Here is a 21,347-nt window from a genome sequence, read left to right on the forward strand (position 1 = left end):
ATGCCATCCAGCTTCCATCTGCACACAGCATGGCCCAAGTGGAAAGGTTGCAATAGTAAATTCTACAATATCTGAAATCTTTCATAATGAACATTACTTTTCTATTTTGCTAGCTGTCTCCTACTTTTTCTTCCCCTGACAATCGGTGGCTTTCCATTCACAGCAGTTAACTGATAACACTTCCTGCTGCAACTGGCTGCTCAGCAATAAACTTCTAAATTTCATCTACAAATGGATTTTTCAGAAAGTTCACAGGTGGCAGCTAAAAGCTGTGAGGGGGGGGGGGGGGGGGTTGTGGATGGGGGTGGGACTCATCCTGTCCCTTATAGCCGAGGCCCAGCCTGGCCTTTTCAGCACCATGCCCTGGCTTCCACTTTCTTCCGGTGCTAAACAGACAGGAAAAAAGGCGGCTGGAAGCATATTCTAGGTTACTAACATCTGAAAAAAAGCAGAAAAAGACAGCAGGGACTCCAGATAGTGTATTTACTGGTCCAAAATACAAGAAAATACTAGTTCATCAGAAAATTGCTAGAACCATGGTAGGTCACGTGACCTTAATGTTACATATTCACAAACACACCCACATACTCTTGGCTTATCTCAGGAGGGCACTACTCATAGTTTACTTAGCAAAGTGTGTATGAGGCTATTTAAAAGAACAATTTGTTGGAATGGAACACTACCATTTACATTTATTTTTCTTGTGATGTTGTTGACTAGCAGCATAGGTGCCTCAATACATGCACATATTTATAAAAAAAAAAAAATTTAAAAAAAATACATAAGCGCCAGGACAGTTATTTCCAGATACTTCATCTCTGCAAAAATGCTAGATAGAGCATAATGCTTTGTTAAAAATAGGCTACCAAAGAGCTTGATTTAGAATACTAAACAAATGGATAGTCCTCTTTCCCCCAAACTGAAGTCTAAAGAATACCTTTCAGTTACCAAAAAAATATTTCTGCAGTGTCTTATAAATGGTCATCTATGAATACTCTTAAGGAATGCAGAGATCAACAATATTCAAAATGATTTGTCTAATTAAAAAGAAAATACAAAAAAGTTATTAAATTTTCTAAATATAAGAATCACCCTTTCATCCTTGACAAGAAAAATCAATATACTTACATTCAATAGTTAATTAAAAAAAAAAAACAACCTATAAAAATACAATTATAAAATAAAGCCTAGCAAGACTAAATTAAGAGATCACATCACTGGGAGTCCAAAGAGAAAAAATAAAAAGCAAGATGACAGCATATTTAAATTAAAAAAAAAAAAAAAAGAAGAAGAAACCAGAGGGTAGAGGCTACATTCCTATTTCCTATTTAAACATTTCTTTTAGGATTCAATTCAGATATAGAACTTTAAAAAAAAAAAAGATGACAATAGAGCTGTTTTACAAGTTATGGTGCCAGATGATCTTACCTGAACAGTTGCATGAGGAGAGAAATGTCCTGGTAAATTAAGTTACCTGGTCAAATCCCGAGATTCAAATTACCTACCAGCCAACTGGCTAACTTTTTACCTGAGTAAAAACAGGGAGGGCAGGAAACATTTTGCGCATGCCGTAAGTTCAGCCAGGTAGCACAGATATTGAGCACTATCCAGCTAAACCTATCTGGCCGGGTAAGCCTGTTCTAAAGTTATCCAAGTAACTTCAGCCAGAGACTTACTCAGTGGAATATCCTGGCTAAAATTACATGGATAAAATTTCCCCACTCACTACCCCGCTCATTATGAGTTTCTAAATCCCTACATTCCAGGAGCTATAGCTAAAATCCTGGTAATTACCTTTTCTTCCTTGCTAATAGCACTATAGCGAGCAATTCGCTCCATTCTTCCCATGTACACTGCGCAGTCTTTTTCCATTTCCTTCAGTTCCTCCAGAGAGAATGTCACAGATATCCTGGGGACAGGGATATCAGACCAGCAAATGTAATGCTGCCAAGGAAGAGACTGGGTTAGTTTACCAGACCAAGATGAGATCAGACAACAATATGCAAGTATCTGGAAGCTGGTTGTTCAAGATTTCGGTTGCGAAAGATAAGAAGTGCCATGCTGGATCAGACCAAGGTCCATCAAGCTCAGCATCTCATCTCCAACAGTGATCAATCGGGGTCACATGTTCCCCTCAGGTCCCCAATAATTGATCTATTTCTTGTAACTCACTCTCGGGAATAAGCACTTGCTTTCCCAAGTCTACCAAGCTAATAACTGCTTACAGACTTTTTCTTCAGGAACTTGTCCTACCCTCTTTTGAGCCCCACTGTGTTATTTGCCTTGAGCACATTCCATAGCTTGATTGTGTGCTGAAAGGTACATTTTTAAACACTCGTGTGAGCGCGCATGTGCGCACGGTTCCTCGCACGCGCACGGACGCACCTCTTTTATAACATGTGTGCGCCAATATATTATAAAATCTGCTATCTGCGCACGAGTGCTAATTCGTGTGCGTAAGGGAGGAGGGCATTTTATAAAATGCGCGCAGCGACGGACTGGGCCTTTCCCCAGTTCCCTCCCAGTCCGACTTCCTACACCCCCCCCCCGCACCTGCCTTTTCTCCTATCTTCCCTGATCTCTAAACCCCTCTAACAAGTTTTTTCCCCCCAATACTCACCTGCTCTCCATAGCGATAGTAAGTTGCGCACGCCGGCCTGCTGCTGGCACACACTTCACCAGGACATGCGCGTGGCCGCAGGCTTTTAAAATTTCACGTGCGTCTCCCGGTTTTTACATGCGCCAGCTTTTGAAAACTTACCCATAAGTGAAAAGTACTTCCTACAATTTGTTTTAAATCTGCCAGTTGCTAATTTCATGGAGTGTCCCCTAGTCTTAGTGATATTTGAAAGGGTAAATAACTGTTTACTATTTTATCTGTTCTACCCCACTCATGATTTTTTAAATCTCAAATCATATCTTCTCTCAGTCATCTCTTTTCCAAGCTAAATAGCCCTAACCTGTTTAGCATTTCTCCGTAAGGAAGCTTTTCCATCCCCTTTATCATTTTTTTCTATGGAGAAATTACTACTTACCTGATAATTTATTTTTCTTTAAATGAGGATAGGTTAATATACACTAGTGCGTTATGCACCTCTACCAGCAGATGTAGACTGAGCAAAGTTGACGTCACGGTATATATACCCCTGCACCGGCATCAGCCCACTAGTATTCTCTGCAAAAGCCAATTGTGGACAACTAAAGAATACATGATAATAACCATTAAGACAACCATTCAAGCAATCAGTTAACAGAAAAAACACTGAGATCAGATAAAGGAGTGAAATATTACTAATCTAGGGTCTGGATCTGACACTAACCAGTAATCCCCAGAAACTCAGCCACTCAGGACGACAATAGCACCATCATCTGGCAGCCAATGGTAGGAAGGTGGACTAACCTGTCCTCATTAAAGAAAAGGAAATTATCAGGTAAGTAGTAATTTCTCCTTTCTTAGCATTTAGATTGGTACATCCCACTGGTGTGGATTAACCAAAGCTACTACCAAATAGGGCGGGAGGCTGCCCACAGTCCGATCAACACCGCACACACGAAGGTTATGTCCTCCCAGGCTTGCATATCCAGGCAATAATGCCTAGAAGTTTTATAAGGAAAACAAAAAAAAACAAAACACGTCACAGCTCAGCAAATCTCACTGGGAGACTAAACTAATCTCTGCCCAAGGCACACCTTCATTGAGGGGTTCGGGGGAGCACTGCCACTTGAGCCCATGTTTTCTCTGGGCTGCTTGGGATAAAGGACTGAAACCTACCCAAAGATCAAGCCCTATGAAAAGTCGTTCCTCTGTAGGGTCAAAAACGTGTGAAACCCCCAGCACAACCTATCATGCCAAACAAGCCTGGTGCCTGCTTTTAATCCTCTGGTAATCGAGGAACCTGGGACTCGCCCCACTTACTGGCTTTTTTTTTTTTTTTTACTCCCAAACCAGAGTGATCCTTAAAAGGCCATTTCATAAGAGTAGGTTTTGGATTGTCTCAGCACCCATTCGTCAGCCATAGCTGACATTCAAGCCTGCTTAGTTTCTGAGGTCAGACAAGATCGGGTTCATCCAGGGTGGTGAGGCCGTAGGGCACTGCCTTGAATTCAAACCAGACATCAACTTCCTGAGAAAGAGCAAGGAAGTGCAATCCACCAGGAGCAGCAAGAGGACATCTGCAAATCATTGCCACCACCTCGAGGCCTGCTTAAGAATAGCCTTAATACTCCTATCCTGCGCCTCCTTCAAGCTGCTCACCCTTTCACGGGAATAGTCGCCCGCTTGGTGATGGCACACACCGGTGCATCTACCTTCAGAAGCGCAACTGCTCTCTCTCTCTCTCTGCCAGATCCAGGGGGTACAGCTCTACCAAGGCCCATCCCCCTGTAAAAATAGCATCTGAGGTTTCCCATGCAAGATCAAGCAATTCTTGAATATCATCCATAATGCTTCACATAAGGAATCTAATGGGATTCTTGTTTGGCTTCAGCACCCGGCACCCCCAGCATCTTCAGTGCCTGGGTAATCAGAGCTGGCAATCTGTTCTATGAAAGAAACATAGTGCTATACAGTTCCAACCTCTGAGGAATTTCCCATCCTCCGTGCCACCTGGTCCCTATCAATGTGACCCATAGCAGGTGTAGACACACTATAATGCTTACCTGCAGTACCAGGTGTGCGGGGATTTGCATACTGCGATCCTGAACTCTTAGGCCTACCATGTCGGAGACTGAACAAAAATCTGCAAGTGAGGTCTAGCCACACAGCTGCTTAACCCACCAAGCTGTTTTGTGGCAGACTTGCACGCAGAAAAGCGCACAAACGCAGTTGCGGCCCAACCCAAAACTAGGGTGTGTCGGGCCTATGCCCACTGAGAAGCCTTTCCCCACTGATGATCCAGTTAGGGGAGCCCCAAAACCAGTCAACACTTCTGACAGGTCCCCCTCCAGACCAATTCCTGCAACATGCTGGGAAAGGAGGGCTCAGCAAAAGCAGCCAGAGAAAACTCTTCCTGAGCCTTCAAGCAGCGCTGATGCAAGTTGGGGGGGGGGGGGGGGGGAACGACAGATGCCTGAACATGGCAAACAGCACAAAGTAAATACCCGTTAGCAGCAGGCTCCCCCAAGTGTCTGACCATTATGCACCCAAGCTGTGCACCCGCAGAAGCGAGCATGGACAGGGCGGCCAAAAATAAGGCCTGTCCAATAAGCTTCCAAAAATTATAGGCACACAACATGCAGACAAGATAAGTGCCCATACCTAAGTGCACATCTGGGTGTGCAAGCGCGAGCCAACTGACAGTGGCAGACTTGTGAGCAGATAAGCACGCAAATGTCACTGAGGCCTACCATATGGCATCTAAGCAAAGCCTGACAGTGGGACCTAGGAAAAGTCTGCTCAACCGCCAAGTTGCCACAACTCCCCCAGATCCCTCGGAGGTAGGAATGGTTGTTGGATCAGTGTGCTGAGGCTCGGAGCCCAGAAGGGGAATGGAACTCTCACTTTTTTTTTTTTTTACTCCTTGTCTGAACTTAGCCCTTCCCGACTGAGTATAAAGTCGGTCTCTGGCTGTGAGGGGAGAGGGCTAAGGCCTTCACCGCCATGCTTGGCTTCCTGCACCCGCTATCCTCTCAGCTATTTCTCTCTCTACAACTAAATCTGTGCCAGAAAACTAGTACCGGACTGAGGCACTCGTCTGAGGGAGGGATCCACAGCTATCACCTCAGGAAAACTTGACAGAAAGGGATCGTAAGGTATCACCACAGGAGAATGAAGCAAATTAATTTCCTTCTTTTTCTCCTTCATTTTTTGTATTTTATTTTACAGTAATCCCCAGTAGGGAGATGCACATCCATCATCTGCTGGAGATAGAGAATACTGGTGGGCTGATGCCAGTGCAGGAGTATATATACCGTGTCGTTAGCTTTGCTCTGTCGCCATCTGTTGGTAGAGGTGCATAACTTACTGGTCGTGAATTAACTTGTCTGAATGCTAAGAAAGTCTACTTTGTCTTTTCAATGATGGGGCGAGCAGGACTGCACACAATACTCAAGGTGCAGTTGCATCATGGATCAATACAAAGGTATTATAATATTCTCAGTTTTGTTCTCTATTCTTTCCAAATAATGGCTGGCATTTTATTTGCCTTTTGATTGCCACTGTGTACATTAAGCCAAAGATTTCAAGGTATTGTCTATAAGAGGATGTTGGGGAGGTACCCTTAATGGAGAAGGTTTTCATGGATAATGATTCAGATGGACTGAATCAAATTACGGTGAACCTAAAAGATGTGGTAGGCCTGATTGACAAACTGAAGAGTAGTAAATCACCTGGACCGGACGGTATACACCCCAGAGTTCTGAAGGAACTAAAAAATGAAATTTCAGACCTATTAGTAAAAATTTGTAACCTATCATTAAAATCATCCATTGTACCTGAAGACTGGAGGATAGCAAATGTAACCCCAATATTTAAAAAGAGCTCCAGGGGCGAACCGGGAAACTACAGACCGGTTAGCCTGACTTCAGTGCCAGGAAAAATAGTGGAAAGTGTTCTAAACATCAAAATCACAGAACATATAGAAAGACATGGTTTAATGGAACAAAGTCAGCATGGCTTTTACCCAGGGCAAGTCTTGCCTCACAAATTTGCTTCACTTTTTTGAAGGAGTTAATAAACATGTGGATAAAGGTGAACCGGTAGATGTAGTATACTTGGATTTTCAGAAGGTGTTTGACAAAGTTCCTCATGAGAGGCTTCTAGGAAAAGTAAAAAGACATGGGATAGGTGGCGATGTCCTTTCTTGGATTGCAAACTGGCTAAAAGACAAGAAACAGAGAGTAGGATTAAATGGACAATTTTCTCAGTGGAAGAGAGTGGACAGTGGAGTGCCTCAGAGATCTGTATTGGGACCCTTACTTTTCAATATATTTATAAATGATCTGGAAAGAAATACGACGAGTGAGATAATCAAATTTGCAGATGACACAAAATTGTTCAGAGTAGTTAAATCACAATCAGATTGTGATAAATTGCAGGAAGACCTTGTGAGACTGGAAAATTGGGCATCCAAATGGCAGATGAAATTTAATGTGGATAAGTGCAAGGCGATGCATATAGGGAAAAATAACCCATGCTATAATTACACAATGTTGGGTTCAATATTAGGTGCTACAATCCAAGAAAGATCTAGGCATCATAGTGGATAACACATTGAAATCGGTTCAGTGTGCTGCGGCAGTCAAAAAAGCAAACAGAATATTGGGAATTATTAGAAAGGGAATGGTGAATAAAACAGAAAATGTCATAATGCCTCTGTATCGCTCCATGGTGAGACCGCACCTTGAATACTGTGTACAATTCTGGTTGCCGCATCTCAAAAAAGATATAATTGCGATGGAGAAGATACAGAGAAGGGCTACCAAAATGATAAGGGGAATGGAACAGCTCCCCTATGAGGAAAGACTAAAGAGGTTAGGACTTTTCAGCTTGGAGAAGAGACGGCTGAGGGGGGATATGATAGAGATGTTTAAAATCATGAGAGGTCTAGAACGGGTAGATGTGAATCGGTTATTTACTCTTTCGGATAGTAGAAAGACTAGGAGGCACTCCATGAAGTTAGCATATGGCACATTTAAATCTAATCGGAGAAAGTTCTTTTTTACTCAACGCACAATTAAACTCTGGAATTTGTTGCCAGAGGATGTGGTTAGTGCAGTTAGTATAGCTGTGTTTAAAAAAGGATTGGATAAGTTCTTGGAGGAGAAGTCCATTACCTGCTATTAAATTCACTTAGAGAATAGCCACTGCCATTAGCAATGGTAACATGGAATAGACTTAGTTTTTGGGTACTTGCCAGGTTCTTATGGCCTGGATTAGCCACTGTTGGAAACAGGATGCTGGGCTTGATGGACCCTTGGTCTGACCCAGTATGGCATTTTCTTATGTTCTTAAGGACTCCAAGGTCCTTTTCCTGGGTGGCGACTCCTAATATGGAATCCAGAATCGTGTACCTGAAGTTGGGATTATTTTTCCTTATGTGCATTATTTTTCACTTGTCTACATTAAACTGCATCTGCCATTTAGTCGTCCAGAGACCTAGTCTCACAAGGTTCTTCTGCAGTTCCTCACAATCCATTGCTATTTTAACAACTATAAACAATTTTGTCTTATCTGCAAATCTGGTAACCTCACTCCCTGTCCCTTTCTTTAGATCATTTATGAAAATGCTAAATAGTACAGGTCCTAGGGCTCACCATTACTGAACATTTAGTCATACCTTCTGGTTCTTGTCTTTTATCCAGCTATCAATCCATAATAGGATGCTACCTCTTATCCCATGATCTCCCAATTTCCTGAGGAGCCTCTCTAAAGGGACTTTGTTAAATGCATTCTGAAAATCCAGATACACTATATCAACTGGCCCACTTTTATCACGTTTATTTACACCTTCAAAAAGATCTAATAAATTGGTAAGGCGAGACTTCCCTCTGTAAAAACTATGTTGACTCTCTCCCATTAAACCATGTTTGTCTATGTGGTCAGTAATTTTGTTTTAAAAAAATAGCTTCTACCATATTGCCCATCTCTGACATAAGGATCACTGATCTATAGATTCCTGGATAACCCCAGAGCCCTTTATAAAAATTGGCATCACATTGGTTATGCTCCAGTCTTCAGGTACCATGACTGTTTTAAAATGATTGGCTGCAAATCACAAGACTCACAATTCTACAATTTCATGTTTGAGTTCCTTCAGAACTCTGGGGTGAATACCATCCGGTTCTGGTGATTTGTTATTCTTTATTAATCTAATTTATTACATCCTCCAATTTGACAGTGATGTTTTAGTTGCTCAAAGTCATCACCATCAAAAAATATTTCTAATGTGGTTATGACTGACATCGTTCTCAAAGCCAGAGGCACAGAATTCATTTAGTTTTTCTACTATTTCTTTGTCCTCTCCCTGAGCATCCCGCGTTTACTCCTTGGCCATCTAGCAGCACAATGGACTCCCTTCTTAGTCTTTTTGCTTTGAATGTACTTGAAAAATGTTGTATTACTTGTTTTACTTCTATGGAAAGCTTCTTTTCAAAATTCTCTCTTAGCATGTTGAATAACTTTTTTTACATCCAACTTGCCAGTGCTTATGCTCTTCCCTATTTCCCTCACTTGGGTCTACTACCAATTTTTTGAAAGATGCCCTTTAGGCCTTAATTGCCTTTTTTTTACCTATTAAACCACATTATTATATACAGACCCACAGCTCTGGATGTTTGGCTTTCCTTCTATCTTTTTTAATGCATGGAATACATTTTTGTCTGGGCCTCTAGGATGGTTATTTTAAACTTTGCAATTTTGAATCTTGTGAATTTCTCCTTTTTTTTATCCTAACAAATTTCCTAATTTTATCATAGTCTCCCTTTTTATAGTTAAATGATTCTGCAGTAATTTGTGATTATGTCAAATGTAATTACATTATAATCACTGCTGCCAAACAGATCCACCACCTCTCTCTCTTGCATTAGATCCTGCATACCACTGAGAATTGGAACTAATGTGATCCCACTCTGGTTGGTTCCATGACCAACTGTGCATGAAGCAGTCATGGATGGATTCTAGAAACTTTACCTCCTTTGCATATCCTGATATGACACTTACTCATTTACTTGAATAAATTGAAGTCTTCCAATATTATTGATGCGGCTATTTTACTAGCCAGTTTAATCTCTGTTAACATTTTACAGTCTGTTTCCTCATCCTGGCCAGGTGAGTATAAGAATATCCCCACTACTATATGCTTCCCTTTTACCATAAGAATTTCTATCTGTAAAGATTCCATAGTGCAGTTTGTTTCCTGCAAAACATTTATCCTGCCTGACTCTATGTCATACTTAACAAATAGTGCCAGCCCTCCATCCACTTAACTGTCCTGTCTTGATATAATTTGTATTCTGGTTTCACAATATCCCATTCGTTATCCTCCTTTCACCAGGTCTCTGAGATACCTACTATGGTGATATCTTCCTTTAGTGTCATCTATTCAAACTCTCCAGTCTTATTTTTCAAACTTCTTGCATTCGAATGCAGACATTTTAAAGGAAGTCTATTTTTTATTTGCACTCACAACATGTTTACTATTGGAACATAGAGTCAATCTAGAGTACTATGAAGAGGGTATCAAAAGTAAAAAAAAAAGCACAGGATAAGCACAAATAATCCTAACTGTGAAAAAGGGAAGGCTGGCTCTGTGATACTGCAGCAGGAAGAGAAACTAAGCAGACTAGATGGATCTTATTTTATCTGCCATCATACTGTAAGAATGAAGCAGAGCTCCAAAGCAAATAGAAAGAGTAGAATTATGGCATGGCTCCTGCTCTTAATTGCCAAAGTGTCAACAATCTTCAGAAAACAAAGGATTCCTACAGAAACTGCAGAGGAAATTCCAAACTTTTTTGGTCAGGTGGGAGAGTCTATGTCCTTCATAAATATTTATTTATTTAATTTATTTAAAATCTTTTCTATACCGTCATTAAGCTAGTTGCCGTCACAACGGTTCACAATAAGGCACAAAGTTTTATGCACTGGAAAAGGTCAAATTAGCCAACGAAAATGACAGATTTTGCCTTGATAAGTCCAACTATCTATACGCCCTCTAAGCAAGAGATACACATATTCAGAAAAAATATAAAATGTTCCCATGGTCGTGAGGTACTTACCTTGGGACAACACAGCTTTAGCAAGTTTATGGTTTTCCCACAAATATAGATCTCATTAGCAATATGCTTTAGGAACACAGGAACAAAATCTTCTACTTCCTTTGAGGCCAAAATATAGCCCTGGGTCCAATAGCGCTTATCTACAAGGCAAAAACAGAAGCACACCATCAACATTTCTCTCAGGCTGCATTTTGTAGGCTTTACGTTCAGGGCCACTGGAAAAGCATAGTTGCAATAAGAGAAAATTCTACATTTTACAAACCTTTACTGTGTAGATGTTATGACCTGAGCCATTCAACCTACAGTAACCAATATTTAAGGATAGGCAGATGCTTAAGTTTTATTATATCATAAAACTTAAGGATTTTGCTGAAAACTGGGGAAAACACCTTTTCTTGTTTATATATTATCTCCCAAATCTACAGCAATCACATTTTCAGGATAAGTAAATGTATATGAAACCTACAATCCAGAATAATGTTTTCCCAGAAAATGTATAATCTAACTGAAAATTTCAGCTGCAGTACACCCCAGTGGCTAACAGGTAGCAGTATCCTAATATTATAATGGAGAAATTACTTACCTGATAATTTTGTTTTCCTTAGTGTAGACAGATTAATTCAGGACCAGTGGGTTATGCTCCCCTGCCAGCAAATGGAGACAGAGCAAGCTGACGTCACACTATATATATGCTGCAATGACCCCAGCCTGCCAATATTCTCTTCAATAGGAAGTGTGGATAGACTAGCAAAAAACGATTAAAAACAGTCAACCATTACTGTACTCAACCAACAAGAAACACTGAACTCAAGTAAGAACATAGGTATCGCAAACTAGGGACTGGATGAACACTTACCAGTAATCCCTTGGGACCCAAAGCCCCACAGGAGGACTATTGACCCAATCATTCGGCAGCCTAGGGAGGAAAGCTGAGTCCATCTGTCTACACTAAGGAAAACGAAATCATCAGGTAAGTAATTTCTCCATTTCCTAGCATATAGACAAATGGACTCAGGACCAGTAGGATGTACCAAAGCTACTCCCCAACAGGGTGGGAGGCTGCAGTCAACACCGCATGTGCAAAGACTGCATCTGCCCAGGCCTGCACATTCAGATGATAAAACCTAGAAAAAAAATATGTAAGGAGGACCATGTCACAGCTCAGCAGATATCGACGGGAGACAACAATCTAACCTCCGCCCATGCCTGAGCCCTAGTGAAGTGAGCCTTAACCTGAGTAGGCAACTGCTTTTCAGCATCCACATACGCGGCCATGACCACTTCCTTAATCCAGCGAGCTATCGTAGCCCGCAAAGCCAATTCGCCCTGCTTCCAGCCACCATGAAGGACAAACAGGCGATGTGTCTTTCGGAAAGGCTCAGAAACCTCCAGATACCGCACAACAAGTCTCTTGACATCTAATCTTCGTCCTTGACCTTATCCAATGATGACAGGAAATGGACTGATTCAAATGAAATTCTGAGACCACCTTAGGCAAGAGCGATGGCACAGTACACAGCTGCAACGTCCCTGGAGTAACACAAGGAATGGCTCCTGGTTAGACAAGGCCTGCAGCTTGGAAATTTGACACAGAGAACAGATAGCCACCAGGAACAACTTTTTAAGGTCAGTAACTGCAAGGAAAGCTATGCAGCGATTGGAACGAGGGGCCTGCCAAGAAATCCAGCACCAAATTAAGACTCCACAAGATGCTTCACGCCCTTCAAAAAAACTGGGCCACATCAGGATGAGAGGACAAGGAATCACCATTCACCGGGCCTCTGACATAGGCAAGAGTCACAACCTGTACATTCAAGGAATTAAGGGCCCATCCTTTATTCAAGGAATTAAGGGCCGATCCTTTATTCAACCCATCCTGCAAAAAGTCCAGAATGAGCAGGATCTTAACTGAACGAGGAAGAATACCACACTCCTTGCATCAGGCCTCGAACACTCTCCAAACTTGCACAAGAGGTTAAAGGAAGTGGAGAGCTTCTGAGCGCATAGCAAGGTAGCAATCACTGCAAAAGAATATCCACGCTTCAACAGGCAAGCCCTCTCAAGGGCCAAACCATAAGACAGAATCAAGTCGGATCCTTGTTAAGAACTGGTCCCTGCTGCAACAGATAGATTTGTGATGGAAGACGAAGGGGAGTCTCCACAGATCTGCATACCATGGACCCCTAGGTCAGTTCGGTGCCACCAGATGTACCAGTCCCCTGTGGCCTTCTATCTTGCGAATTATCCCGCCCAACAAGGGCCACAAAGAAAAGGCATAAAGCAACCTGTCTACTGGCAAGACCTGTACAAGAGCATCTATGTCCAGGGAACACGGATCTCTCCTGCGAATGAAGTCACCAACAAGTCTAGGAATGAAAGGCCCCAGCGATCCACTATCAGCTGAAACGCCTCAACTGACAACGCCCATTCTCCTGAGTCCAGACTCTCCCTGCTGAGAAAGTTTGCCTTTATGTTGTCTTTTCCTGCCTTGTGAGCGGCTGAAATCATCTGTAGATGTCTTCCGCCCAGTCCATAAGTTGGTCTATTTCCTGCGACACTTGCTGGCTCTTGGTTCCTCCCTGGTGATTGATGTGGGCCACAGTCGTCACATTGTCAAACATCATGCAGACTGCTTGACCCTGCAGCTAAATTGCAAGCATGCCAACTAGACCGCTTGGGCTTCCAGGTGATTGATGTTCCTGAGGGACTCTGGCATTCCAACATCCTTGGGCCATTAGCTCCGAACAATTTCTGAATCCGAACCTCTGGCAAGAAAATTGTTCTGCCTCATCAGCCCTCAGCATGAGGAGCAGTAGAAGTGTAGACTCCACTGGCTGCTTCTTCTGCGGGGAGTGGCAAGGAGACACCGTGAACACGTCTTGAGGAATACTGCGAAAATTCCAGCGCATATCGTTCTCATATCCTTCTCAACTTCCAGGACCCACTGATCTAGAGTGAGAGAGAGACCCCCCCCCCAATTTCTTTTTTCTCAAAGGTGGGTCAGCAAACCTTCACTGGGAAGCTCAGGAAGATCCACCACCTGAGCCTGCTCCTCCTCTTGGGCTGTCTTGGGCCGCTACCACCGAAGCCACTCCTCTGGCTTCGGTGGTAGTGGCCCAAATCACATCCCGCATCTGCTAAAAATTCAGCAGCGGGCTCCATAACCGCTCTAGAATTCATGCCAGAATCATCAACTTCCTGAGAGAGAAGCAAACAAGATCATGCCACAAGGGCACAACAGGAAGCTATCTGTAATATCATCGCCACTGCCTCAAAAGCTTGCTTAAGGATAGCCTCAATCCTCCTATCATGTACATCCTTCAAGGCTGCTCCTCCCTCCATGGGGATATTCGTCTGCTTAGAGACTGCACAGACCAGCTCATCCACTTTAGGAAAACACAAATGCTCTCTCACAGTTGGATTCAGGGGGTACAGGCCTTCTAATATATCTTTGAAATTTGCCTCTGGGGCATCCCATTCAAGGTCAATCAATTCTTGAAAGGCATCCATAACAGGAAAAAACAAGAGGCTTTATGGCAAGGAAACCAAGATGGGATTCGTCTTTGGCACAGACATGGAATCCCGTACCAAGAACGCCCAGCATCTTCAAGCTCTGGGAAGTCAGGGCCAGCAGTTCATCTCTTTGAAAGAGCCAAAACATGGTCCGATACAGTTCCATTCCTGGAGGCATTTCCCCATCTTCCAAGGAAATCAGATCCGCCTCATCAGTGCCATCCAGGCTCCTGATGGGATTATCTGCAGCGAACCTAGGCGTGCTCTGGCATTTAACTATAGGACTTGAAGAGTGACAGGCCATCGGCTGAGGGTCTGTCATTATAAGATTAGGTGGAGCTGAGGACTGTGCCTGCAGAAAGGTGGAGTTTTTTCAAGGTTTACAAGCCTAAGAAAAAACAGCTGGATCCAGGCCAAAACCAGAAGGAACTGAAGTAGGGCCCACTGAACTGCCATCGTCAGCGGAGTAGCCAATCAAGGGAGTACCAAGGCCTGGCGTACCTCCGGACAAAGCCGAAATCGGACCATCATCAGGATGGGATGATCCAGGCTTAGCAAAATCTGAAGAAGCCAACTCTTCCTGAGCATCCAAACAGCACTGACATATGTTAGAGGACAGGTCAGGCTGAGAAGCCCAAATATTACAGGCAACACAGAGAGAAAGGTGTTTAGGCTTCTTGTTCACCAGCGCTGTCAGCTTTAGACTCTTCGCTAGGTTCACTTGTGCGCCAAGGCTTGAGTGTATCACCATGTTAAAAACTTGTGCTTGCAAAATGCGTGCCCAACACTGAACACACAACGCATAAGCAGAGCTGATGTACTGCGCACACCGACTTCCTGTAGAGGGCAGTAATGCATGCACAGAAGCGCAGAAAAATGCCGCCACGGCCTACCACGCGGCGCGCAGGCAAAGAGCCTAACTGCAGGGCCTAGCCCACCAAGGCCACTCAACCCGCCAGGCTGCCCAGTACCCCTGACCCCAATGGGAGCAGCAACGAACGTCAGAATGCGCACCAAGCATGGAGACCGGAGGTAGTCCTAAAAACCCCTCTAACTGTTTCTGAAGGTAAAACTTTTTTTCTTTGTTAAAAACTTACCTGAGCTCAGCGCTTACCGGCTCAGTAGAAAGTCTCCAGCCGCAGAGGGAGTGGCATCTGCAGTCACTGCCTTTAAGCTGTACAATCAGCTAAGAAGACCACGCCAGGAAACCTAGCTACTGGACCAAGGCACACATCTGAGGAAATCACGGAAATCACCTCAGGAATTCTCACTGAGGGAGGGATCACTTGGTATCACCACAGGAGAGCAAGGTTTTTCCTTATTTAATTTAAAATTCTCCTTCCAAAATCTGAAGCAATCCCCATAGCGAGATGCATGTCCACCATCTGCTGGAAATGGAGAATGCTGGCAAGCTGGGGTTACTGCAGGAGTATATATACTGTGACATCAGCTTGCTCTGTCTCCATCTGCTGGCAGGGGAGCATAACCCACTGGTCCTGTGTCCATCTGTCTATACACTAGGAAATAGATATACTGATACCTTGTGGCCACTGTGAGTAGTGCAGCCATGAACCACTAAGGAATTACAGTACTGTGAGAAAAAAAAAGTGTCTCATAGCCTTATTGTTTTTAGTTTTGCATTTTTTATTTTTTTTCAAAAGATGCAAATTTACTTCTATGCCTCTAGCACGATTATAGCATGTGTACCTGATCAGGGTCCATGGAACTATCTATCTTCCCTGAAGATGAACAGAGAATTGGGGATACTAAATACAACTGTGAGGAATCAGGTTGGGCTAATTCCACTCCCAAAGAAATCCTAGAGAAATTATAAGGGAAATAAATCAAAATAACCCCCCCCCCCCTCACATACACACAGTTAATAAAACCATTGCAAATTGTACAAGAAATTACCTCTAAAGTGAAGATAATCCTCATTCACCTGAATCATGAATTCTCCATAGGCATCCTTGAAAAATCCACTGTACACCCAATCATATACAAACCTGTAGTGAACAAAAAAAATCTCAAAACAGAAAGGTTTCTCGTAGATTATGACAATTGTTTAGAATTATATAAGCATTTTCTAGGGAAGTCAAGTACAGTAATTCTTTGATCAGATACATAGGACCGCTGGGAATGCATAAAACATGCTGCAGACTCACCTGGTATAGGGCTCACAGCTAGTTTTTAAGAGCGACAACAAAACTGCATAATGTTCATTGCTGCAGTTGTCAAGAGCCTCTTTATAAAGATATGAAAGCAATTTCACACCCTGCAAAGAAACAATCAATCTGTAAAAATTTGTCATACTGCAAAAGATGACTCTCTGGTTAAAGGAAAATTGGTTCTTACCTGCTAATTTTCGTTCCTGTAACACCACAGATCAGTCCGGCAAGTGGGTTTTGCATCCCTACCAGCAGATGGAGGCAGAGAATAAAAACTTTTCAAGCACTGCTATATAACCAAGAGTGCCACCTGCAGGCCCTCAGTATTGACCTGTACCCAAGCCAAGTAGAGCTACAAACTCAAAAGCAATAAACAACACCCCCTACCAGGATGAACGTAGTTGGGGCTTTCTGAAATGAAGCCTTCACATCCAACAGTCACTGAAAATCCATCAGTCCTAATATTAAAAACATATACAAGTTACAATAGGTTCTGCATTAATAGTTATCACAACTACATCAGTCTTTCGGTACCAGGGGATGGGTCTCTGGACTGATCTGTGGAATTCCAGGAATGAAAATTAGCAGGCAAGAACCAATTTTCCTTTCCTATTCATACCCCAGATCTGTCTAGACAAGACAGATATACCCAAGCTTCCCTACACTGGGTGGCACCCGAAAGAGTTCGCCTCCCCTGAAACCCACACATCTAAATGGTAGTGCTTGGTGAAAGCATGAAGGGAAGACTGTCGCTGCTCTTCAGATCTTGAGGCAACACCAAATGACACTCTGCCCAAGAGGCTGCTTCCAGTCTAATAGAATGCTCCTTCAACCCTTCCAGGACTGTCCGGCCTTGGCAGATATAGGTTGAAAAAATAGCCTCCTTCAACCATCGAGCAATCATGCTTTGGCTCCTTTGTTTGTGCCCCCAAACAAAAAAAATAGATGATCTGAACTTCGGAAACTGTTAGTGACCTTACGAAAACACAAGAGTTCACCACACATCCAATAAGTGAAGTTCCCTCGCATGTGATCCTTCCGAAGGCACATTCGTAAACGCCAGTAATTCCACCATCAGGTTGAGATGAAAAGAACAACCCTTGCAAAAACGAGGGCATGGTACGCAAAGTCACCCCAGTGTTCGAAATCTGCAGGAACAGTTCCCTACAGGATAAAGACTGGTGTTCCGAAATTCATCTAGCCAAACAAATTGCCACCAGAAACACAGTTTTCAAGGTGGATGTCCTTCAGCGATGTTCTCCATAAAAGGCTCAAATGGAGCACACAACACCTCGCAAGTCCACGTTAAGATTCCATGAGGGACATGTTCTTCTCACCGGCGGCCGCAAATATTTGCACCTTTGAGAAAGTGTATGATATCCGGATGGGCAGCCAAAGACTTTCCCTGCAAACTCTAATGAAGGCAAGCCAAGGTCTCCACCTGTACCCGAACTGAATTATAGGCCAAGTCCTTGGACAAGACCTGCTGCAAAAAGGCCAAGATTTGCGTAATATCTTCCCGCAATGGATCCAGGCCTTCATTTATACACCAGGACTCAAAACACCCTCCATACTCTGACATAAGCCAGCGAGGTGACTGGCCTTCTAGCCTGTAGCAATGTAGCCACAACAGACTCTCCTCTCAAAAGCCAAGCCATGAGACAAAAGGGATCCACCCAATCCGAAAAGATAGGCCCTTTCCTGAGCAGGTCTTGCAGATGAACTAACTGGATGGGCCCCATCTACAGCGAGATGAATCAGATCCATGAACCACAGACGTTGCAGCCGTTCTATGCGTCTCAACACCCGACCTACAAAAGGCCATGGGGGAAAAATGTACAGCAGAATTCACGTTGGCCACAGGAGAACCAGTGTGTCTATTCCTTCAGCCCCTCTCTCTCGTCTGCGACTGAAGAACCAAGCCACCTTAGCATTGCCTTGCGTCACCACCAGATCCAGCTGGGGGCTGCCCCACCTGACTTGAATGAGATCCACAGCCTTCGGATCCAACTGCTGCCTGCTGAGAAACTCCACCTGCACATTGTCCAATCCAGCCACAGGAGACGCCACAATGCACTCCAGATGTTGTTCTACCCAGACCAACAACTCCTGAGCTTCCAGGGCCACCACTCGACTCTTTGTCCTGCCCTTCAGATTGTTATACACTGTTACATTGTCTGAGAACATTCTGACCATTTGACTCCAAATCTGCGGAAGAAATGCCACCAATGCCCTGTGCACCGCCCTTATTTCTAAATGATTGATAGACCAGGATGCTTCTACTGGCAACCACCATCCTTGTATGGTCCACCACTGGCACACCACCTCCCAACCGGAGAGGCTAGCATCCATGGTCACCACTACCCAGTCCTCCAGATCTACACCTTCTCCAAACTGCTCTAAAAAAGGCACCACAAGAGACTAGATCTGGAGACCCCCTGCAGTGTTAAGGACCGATGAAACTCTTCCAATAACTGATTCCAACAGGAAAGAAACACCCTCTAGACTGGATGCATATGGACAAAGGCCCATTGAACCAAATCCAGCGTAGTTGCCATAGAACCCAGCACCTGAAGATAATCCCTAGTCCTGGGCACTAGCATTCGCAGAAGCCGGGCTACTTACGACTGCAACTTCAAAATCCTTTCTGAAGTGAGAAACACCTTGCCCAGATGAGTGTCAAACCTCGCTCCCAGGTATTTCAATGTCTGTGTCGGCACCAGGTGACTCTTTGCTAGGTTCACCACTCAGTCCAGAGTCTGCAACATTTCAGCACCTTCCGAATCGACTACGACATTCCTCCTCCAACTTTGCTTGGATAAGCCAGTCATCCAAGTAAGGATAAACTAGGATCCCCTCTTTCCAGAGCGCTGCAGCCGCTGCCACTACCACTACAGCCATCTTCATGAAAGTACGTGATGCTCTAGCGAGTTTGAAGGGCAAGGCTTCAAATTGGAAATAGTGACATAGGACCATGAAATGAATAAATCTGATGATCCACTCGTATGGGAAGGTGTAAATAAGCCTCCGTCAAGTCCAATGAAGCCAAAAACGCCCCTTGATGGACCACCGCTATTACCGTCCACAATGTCTCCATACGAAATCTGGGCACTCGAAATGCCACTGACCTTCTGCAGGTCAAGAATGGGCCGAAAAGTCCCCTCCTTTTTGAGCACTACAAAGTAAATCAAGTACCCTCACTTGACCCTGCTCTTTTGATGGCACAGACACGATCACTCCTAACTGCTGGAGCTGCTGCATCGTACCCTGAACCACTTCTTGTTTGTCTTGGGACTCACAATACGACATCACAAAGGCTTCTTTGATGGAGCTAGAAAATTCTAAAGCATAGCTGTCTCTTATCACCTTTGTAATCCATTGATCTGAGGTGATCCTGGTCCACTCCTCGTAAGATTGCATTAGGCGTTCCTCGATCGCCTCTCTGAGAGAGTGGACCAGACTGGCTTCATTGCGATTAATTACCAGTTCCAGTACCCTAACTGAAACCAATTCTGGAGGGTCTACAGGAACCCTGAAAGGACTGCTGTCTTCCAGACCCCTGTTTCAGTAAGGGCACTGAAGAGCCCTTGTTGCTGGGATAAAACCATCTCATTTCCTGAAAATAGGCGTGAGCTAAAGTCTTCCTACTGGGCTTACCTTCCAGCAGCTAGTTCCCCTTCGACTCCCCTAAATGCTTCATCAACTGTTCCAGGTCCTCTCCAAACATCAACTTTCATTTAAAAGGAAGATTACAAAGCTAAAACTTGGACCACGTGTCTGATGACCAATTCCATAACCACAGAAGCCAGTATGCTGATGAAGGGGTCTGAAGGATACGGTTACACTGAGACCGCAGTGACCATGCTCTTGGCCAAAGTCAGAATCAAATCATACAGGGCATCAGCAATATATACACGACCCCTACTTCCATCTGGGCTGCCTGCCTATCGTCAGCCAAACCGGCCCATTCTTCTCCTGAGAGTTTTGAACCCAGTGCAAACAGGCTCTTTGCATCAGACTACCACAGATTGCCATTCAGAGGCTCAAAGCTGAAACCTCAAACATTCTCTTCAGCTGAACTTCCAGCTTGCAGTCCTGCACATCCCTCAATGCAACTGATCCTGCTACTAGAATGGTCATCTTCTTGGTGACTGCAGACATGGAAACCTACCTGAAACAAGACTAATAACTGCAAAGTAGCCTCCGTTAAAGGGTATAACTTTGCCATTGCCCTGGCCACCTTGAGACCTGCTTCAGAAAAATACCATTCCCTGTTCACCAGTTTCTTAATCTTTTTTAGGCAGTGGAAAGGCCATTGTTGGACCTCACAGTCCATCCAACATCGGGTCCACCTTTCATTATCTGACTCTTCCTGGACCACTTTAACACCCAGCTCCTTCAGTACCTGGGAAATAAGAGGCTTCAACTCCTCTTTGTGGACCCCTCCACCATTAGAACCTCGTCCAGGTCTACAAGATCCTTATCCCCGTTGAGGTCCCCATCTGCCGTGTCGACTGCTGGGTTAATCCCAGGATCATCATCCAGATTATCCTCGTGACCATCCTGTAAATCAACTGAATCTTCAGAATCTTACACTTCATCAGGAAGGTCAAGTCCTAAACAGTGAGGCAGGTCCCCCAACTCCCTGGGTGAGGACCTCTTAGAAGGACACTGTGGCTGCTAATTCAGAGGCCTTTTACCTCCTGCACGTCTCCTGGCCAAATAGGTCTTGTGCAACAGGAGGACAAAATCTGTGGAGAATTCTTCCACATCATTGTCCCTTGCATCTGGCACGAGCTCCTTTGCCTGACCTTCCTCCAACCCTGTCTGAATTGCTGGAGAAAGTGGTGAAAGAAAATCCCTGGGCTCCTGAGAGACCTCCTGTCTACTGCTGCGGGTGTCTTTCTTACCAGAGCAACCACTAAGACTGAGGTTTTTTTTGTTTTGTTT

At 44.0% G+C, this 21,347-nt stretch overlaps 1 protein-coding gene across 2 annotated transcripts in view; it reads right to left on the bottom strand.

The window, feature by feature from the left end:
* The window catches only part of TUBGCP6 (tubulin gamma complex associated protein 6), a 166,973-nt gene that overhangs the window by 105,984 nt on the left and 39,642 nt on the right, over positions 1-21,347 (bottom strand). For both annotated transcript variants that reach the window (XM_029617392.1, XM_029617393.1), the window contains exons 8-11: positions 16,395-16,504; positions 16,144-16,235; positions 10,717-10,856; positions 1,795-1,944 (exon numbers count right to left, since the gene is read on the bottom strand). In XM_029617392.1, coding sequence (XP_029473252.1) covers positions 1,795-1,944; positions 10,717-10,856; positions 16,144-16,235; positions 16,395-16,504 — 492 coding nt within the window. The remainder of the gene's footprint in view (positions 1-1,794; positions 1,945-10,716; positions 10,857-16,143; positions 16,236-16,394; positions 16,505-21,347) is intronic.

The sequence above is a fragment of the Rhinatrema bivittatum genome, chromosome 9 (assembly GCF_901001135.1).
Source record: "Rhinatrema bivittatum chromosome 9, aRhiBiv1.1, whole genome shotgun sequence".
NCBI classification, from domain to species: Eukaryota; Metazoa; Chordata; class Amphibia; order Gymnophiona; family Rhinatrematidae; genus Rhinatrema; species Rhinatrema bivittatum.